The sequence below is a fragment of the Trachymyrmex septentrionalis genome, unplaced genomic scaffold (genome assembly GCF_001594115.1).
Source record: "Trachymyrmex septentrionalis isolate Tsep2-gDNA-1 unplaced genomic scaffold, Tsep1.0 scaffold13, whole genome shotgun sequence".
Classification (NCBI taxonomy): domain Eukaryota; kingdom Metazoa; phylum Arthropoda; class Insecta; order Hymenoptera; family Formicidae; genus Trachymyrmex; species Trachymyrmex septentrionalis.
In genome coordinates this window covers 907418-914228 of record NW_017304438.1, presented here as the reverse complement: position 1 = coordinate 914228, position 6811 = coordinate 907418, and the positions used below count along the sequence as shown (strand labels likewise).

Genomic DNA, 6811 nt, shown 5'->3' with positions numbered 1-6811 from the left:
CTTAAGGAATATACTCTAAACTGATCATCACCTATATATCGACATAGCAACTTTTTTAATTTTTAAATCGATCGATTTATGAATCAAAGGTACACAAAGGAAGAAAACCTGATACATGCAGGAAAAAGAGAAAGAAAAAGAAAGTATTAATATCAGATTAATGAATGATATGTTTATTTAAATAATATTTTATTAATAAATATATTTGAGATAATATAAGTTTAACAATAAAAATAAGAAATTAACAAATAACCGCTTTCAATTACTTTACATCAATCTTTTTCCTATTTGCATACTATTTGTATGAGAAATTAATAAGAAATTAGACACAATTTTACATTACAGCGATTAAATTTTGCATGAAATCTGCGTCTCATTTAATTTATTGCACGCTGTATTCTGCAGCTTTACAGATTTAAATATTTTAGTTTGCGTATATGTATAAACGAAGTTAATTGTTATGTTAGCAATTGTATCGCCTCAGCAAATCAACGAGAAACTGAGTATCGGAATTGAAGGATCGCAACTGAACGGCAGTGTCAACGAGGTCGCCTAAAGTTCAAAGGCCATGGCTAATTGATAAGAACGCTTTCAAGAACATTCGTAATTCGCTTCGGACGGAATGGCGACATTTCGTTTAACGTCGTCATTTTCGACCTAGCAGACAGTCGCCTCGTAGATTTATAACACGTATTATCTCGTTCTCGTGCGTGCCATTTCATTCAACGATTACGCGAGATTTCTAGCTTGCTCCAACCAGCCCATCGTCTTCTCCGATCCGATTGGCCTGCGCGTTAACAAAATGTTATTTTAGATCCTCGCGCTAGTTGCATCTTTGCCTTCGAGTAGAGACAGACACTCGTTGCGAGTTCCATCAGATTGTCATTCTGCTCTGTGATCTTAATGAGCCTCTACATTCGTTAATCCAGAGAGAATTTTTCACCAAACTAACTAATCCTGGAAGTAGGACATTAAAATACTGCTAAAATCGACGGCTGTACACGGAAAGAACAGCTCAAGTATTTAAAAATTTGATATTTGTAATCACGATACTATGCATTGTACTTACGAGGTTTAATTAAAGACACACTTTGTTTTATTTTAATTTATTTACATACCATGAATTGCGTTTTGGCTCTTACAGCTCTATCTCTAGTGGTTATTTTAATGTTTTATTGTTATTTTATATTTGAAAGTCCTTATATTTTAACATAATTAATGAATTACAAATGGGCCTTAAGAAACTGACGCTATAAAAATTGCGCGTTTATTTCGCGTTATTTGATCTAAAACAATCTTCTATAAATAATATTTTTTTCTATTATAGATATGTTGATGACATAATTATGGCTATCCCTTCATCTCAAGCCAACCTTGTATTACAAAAATTTAATTCTTATCATCCTAAAATACTTGTATAATTTATACATGTGAGATTGGCAATAAAACTATCAATTTTTTAGATACTATTATTGAAAACAATGTCATCAAGTTCGACATATATCACAAATCATCTTTCTTTGGAGATCTTAATTACCAGTCTCAACACTCAATATCTCAAAAAAAAAAAGGAACTGTTATAGGGATGGTTGATAGAGTTTTTTTAATTTCACATCCGGATTTCCATTAAAAGAATCTGGAACAGGTGGTAAGAATTTTATTAGATAACGATCATCCACTAAATTTCATTTTTTATATAATACGAGAAAGAATTAAAGTTTTAATAAATAAAAGAACTCTCAATTAAATCACCAATAAGAATAATAATTTCTCAAATAAGAACATTTTAAAGAAAAAACGAACTGGTTTAAACACAATTCCATATGTATAATACAATCTATTTCCGAAAAATTTTAAAATATCATCAAAGATATCGGCACTAAACTTTCGTTTTTTTCTTAACAAACTCAATTCAATGATAAAAGCGCAAAAAGATCCTCTTCCTGCAGATTGCAAAAAGAACATTGTGTATAAAATTTGTTGTAACGTCTTATGTTGGACAAACATGTAGACAATTAAAAACGAGGATTTCCGAACACAAAAATGACATCAATAGAAATAAAACTAATCCTTCGCAAATCATAAGACACGTCGCAATCATCATTTTGATTGGAATAACGTTCAAATATTAGACACAGAACGTAACTACAATAAAAGACTAATATCAGAAATGATTAACATCAAATGACAAAAAACCGGTATTAATTTAAATAAAGACACTGAGTTACTTAGTTCTTCATATTTTTGTTATTCGACCGACCACTAGAAGCCTATAGCTCAAAATAATACATTTTCAATACGACATCATCGACTTCTACAGATTATATTTATTTAATTATCGTCGTTTTACCTTAAATTTTAATTCATGAGAAAAAGAATTTGCGTTACAATACTATGGTGTTAAAATTAATTTATATTTGACGTACTCCTGAGGTAAATCTCTACAGCACAATTCCTGTAAGTTTTTTAATATTTTTCGACTCTAATATTCATTTATTATATTTAAGGTCAATTATCGTCGACCATCCAGCTTATTAACTGATTGTGGGAAATTTGATGTCAGAGTGTAACCACAGGATGAAAATTTTTATTGATTTGTGTAATACATTCGCTGATGAAGGTTAGAAGTTAGCCGAAATGTTCGACAAATATATTATTTATAGAGGATTTTAAATCAATCGAAATAAACGCGCAATTATTAGCGCCGATTCCTAAAGGTCTATTTTTGTTAATTGTATTTTGTTAATTGTTTTAATATAAGGAGAGAGAGAGAATCTTATTTTAGTGTAAGTCTTATATTTTAATTCCTTCTAAAAGTTTAACCATTTTTGGCTTATTATATTTGAGTTTCTTACATAGTTATTTTGATGATCGATCAACGAAATTAATTTCAACAATATTATTTATATCTAAATTTTTGAATACTTTTAAGATACTACAGTAAAATTGTGCTCTTTGTGTATTTTTAAGTAAATGTTGCTTCCTATTTTTATTCTTTCGCATCATAGATGAGACGTGATATTTCGACAAACAACGCATACCATTTCGTCCGTCGAAAAAAATCAACTTATCTGATAAATCGACTACGGAAATATGAAAAGAATAATTTTGCTGAAATACCTACAAATTTTACCATATGCAGATCTAAAAATACTTTTCAATATTACATACATTTCAATATTCAGTGGACCTGCAAATAATTATATACAGAAACGCTCAAGCTGATTGTTAGAATGTTGAGAGAAACAGTTTGGAGGATTGTTCACCGTGCGCCCTACAAAATTATCTCAATAATTCAACAAAATTATATTTTCAAATCTGTCTAACTAAATTTCTTAGTCAACAAAAAACCGTTCGCGTGAAATGCTAGAAACTCGGTGCTAGAAACAGGGCGCACTCGTCAGTCCGGATCGGAACAAATTGGCCGGCTTCCGCAATCGTAATGGCCCTTTTCTCCACGCACATCTCGCATCCTCGCGACCGGCGGTCATCATTCTACGGCGTATTATCAAGCGATCGCGATATTACACGTTCCACGTGCGGCGCGTATATGATTTACAGCCCGCAGCGTAACGGTCGCAGAGTCCAAGTCGAGTCCGGTCTGCATTGGAGGCACCGAATACTAGTTTTCCTCCGCGTCTATGTTAACGGACATGCGTGCGTGCATGTAGTTGCGTGCGTGCGTGCGAGGAGGGGACCACGGAGGAAAGGACCCTGTCAGTCCCCCACCTCCCCCCCTCCCTCTCCCTCGCGGACGACGGGAAGGGGGGTGACAGGGGTTTCTGTATCGGGGGGGGACTGCGATAACGCGGGTCTGCCCCGTCTAATTATTCGTATTTACTCGTAGAGGTTGCGAAGAAGAAGCGCGGTCAGAAGCGGAGCGGAGCGGAACGGAGCGGACGTCGCGGTCGGCGCACGGCGCAGTACAGGACGACAGTCGGGAGCGAGGAAAGGATGGCTGGCCGTCTTCGGGGCACGGCCAGGATGCTCGCCGTCTGCCTGGTCTACCTTTGGACGCTCCTCGGTGAGTTACGGATTAACACGCCGGTCCCTTATACGCTCGTCCCTCCCTCCGCCTTTCCTGCCCACGCTCCCACCCTGTCCCCATGTGAGCCGCCTCCCCCTTGCACCGTACTCCTCTTGATGACTCCTCTCGGGACTTCCCCGATCTCCCCCAAAGTCATTCATTGAAAAATGCACCGTACGAGCCGGCCGGAATATGGCGGTCCATTGATATATACACTCCGTTGTTGTTCTGGTAAATTTTCGAGCAATCGGCACCACGTTCTTCCATGGGGAGATAAGATAAAAAAGTATACTGAGGAAAATTTCTACTTGAAAATAGACGGATCAGAAGGTTCTGAGTGTATAAAAAAAATTCCAGTTACCACCGTAGTTGGACGTCTGGTTATCTCGATTAGAATTCTGATTGATATGACCAAAATCTTCGGACACGTGCCGATTTTCAATCGGAATTTTTTCCAGTATAGAATCTCGTATCGCTCGTGTAATTTCAAAAGCTATACAAAAAATAGAGTGCGTCTATTTGACTGTATATTGAATACGCTTCGAACACAATTCTTTTTGAAAGAATAAGGCGCTCATAAACGTAAAAATGTATATTTACGATAAACTCTACACAAGTCGTCATATCAATAGATACGATAAGTAAAACCAACGACGATATCAGTAATCCTATGTAAAGAACTATGTAAAACTATACTTAGATATATATCTCGATAGGCAAATGTCCTAGAAATAATTTTTCGAGGAAACATTGTTACACGTTAACTAAAAAAATTTTCACTACAAAATATATTTTATACTTTTTTCCTCTTGTTTCCTACTTACTTTGTCCATGTCATTTGTTTCTTTTTCTTTGGGAGAGATTATCCCTTAACACTACGTTTTATTGAACACCCTATATACAATAATCTACATTTCTGAACACCCCGTACAATATAATCTAAATTTCTCGATGAGAGATATACGAGAGGGTATATTTTTTTTTTCTTCTTGTTTTTACAGGTTCGTACTGTCAAATGGCACCAGGTGATTATTCTCATCGTCGAATCGAGAACCGCTTACAGTTTACGTTTGAAAAGAATACGTGCAAGCCAGTAAAGATTCGTTCAATTGTTTCGCGCAGCAATCGGTCGAAGCGTTACATAGGGAAAAAAAAAAATAAATAAATAAATAAGAGAACACATAACGCCCATTCTCGCTCGTCGTGTAACAGGGACTCCGCACGGGAATTAACGGTACTCCGTTTAACATATACGCGCGTATATGCGCACACACTCACACATACGCATACACATTTACATACACATACGGTACGTATCGTGTGTCTCTTCTCGGATCGTCTCGAGAGAGAGGAGCGATTCTCGTTGTCTGGCGTTACCGTTGTCAGTCGACGCGCGACTCCCAGTCGGTGACGTCGTCGAGCATTCGGTTCATATACACATATTTCCACGTGCACGCACATACAACGTATCTACCTCAAAAGACCACGATGAATTTTCGCGCGATAACGAGTAATTGCTGGAAATTATGCGTCATACTTGCAGCCGTGGCTGGTGGCACCAAGGGCTGGCAAGTAGGAAACGGTCACAAATACAAGCTGACGAATACGCTGATCTTTAGAGAGACCGAATCATCGAAATCCACGGGTGACGTCGGTTTCAGGGTGACAGGCGAGCTGGACATCACTGCCCTATGGCAGGATTTTAACGACCCTAATATCTTTTTACTTAAATTCGAGGTATGATACATTTCGTCATTATTTCGTTATTTTCAAATATTGCGAATCTCATCAATGATATTACTATTATCACCGATATGTTACATAAATTAAAATAGAAAATGTTACATAAATTGAATCATAATTTAAGTCTTTCTTTGTTTTATTTCAATTTTGATTTTGAAGACGGATAACAAATTAATCAATACTTTTCTTTACTCTACTCTACAAAATTTATTTTAATTATATAAATGATAAAAAAAAATACAAATATTAATCTTTTAGAAGAGTAAGTGTAATATAACTTTATTAAATCGTTGTGAAATGCATTAATGTTATAATGCATCGAACAACTTTGTTAAAAAATTTATCTTTCAATTATTGAATTTCTGTAATTTTATGCAAATTTATTTAATGAGTTACTTATGTATTTATATACCTTTTAGACACCTGAAGTGGAAAATTACTTTAAAACAATGTAAACGTAAAAAAAACTAATGTATTTTATTAAAATTATATAATTTAATCATATACATAAATTTATTTTCAAAATTTTATTAATTGTAAAACACTACTCAAATTTTATCAAAATATATTTTATTACATTTATTTTAAACAACTCCATATGTTAATAAATAACGAAATTTTTCAATACGATAATAATATAGTATCGTATCAATTCTTTTAAGTTACTTATATCAAAGATACACAGGAATTATTTTAAATAATAGTTAATTATATTACATCAATATATATAAACATACTTTTTCTTTGTTCTGCACGTGTTATAATTGGAATTTCATAATCAATACAGGAATTCAAAACCAGATAAGCGATTGATTCGGCATACGTATTCATTGTTAAGAAACAAAACATCTATATAACTTCCTTTCTAAAATTTTAATGCCGTAAAAAGCACGCTCATTGATACTGAGAAAGGTCGTGTCGAGTTACATTGATTACATTGAATGTCGATAATTTCATAACCGAGAGATAAAATGTTTCTTCGATTTACAAAATCTTCAAGATGAAAGTCTTGAAAATAATTTATAATATTAAGTATAGTAT

General features: G+C 34.5%; 1 protein-coding gene across 2 annotated transcripts in view; it reads left to right on the top strand.

Moving 5' to 3' along the window:
- The first annotated feature begins 843 nt into the window (after nucleotides 1-843).
- The window catches only part of LOC108756930 (microsomal triglyceride transfer protein large subunit), an 11315-nt gene continuing 5347 nt past the window's right edge, over nucleotides 844-6811 (top strand). Inside the window, exons 1-4 of one of the 2 annotated variants that reach the window (XM_018501129.1) lie at nucleotides 844-963; nucleotides 3848-4024; nucleotides 5029-5052; nucleotides 5571-5764. In XM_018501129.1, coding sequence (XP_018356631.1) covers nucleotides 3955-4024; nucleotides 5029-5052; nucleotides 5571-5764 — 288 coding nt within the window. In that variant the 5' untranslated portion in view covers nucleotides 844-963; nucleotides 3848-3954. Of the gene's footprint in view, nucleotides 964-998; nucleotides 1020-3847; nucleotides 4025-5028; nucleotides 5053-5570; nucleotides 5765-6811 lie in introns of those variants that run through there. The other variant, XM_018501130.1, reaches the window with a different exon arrangement.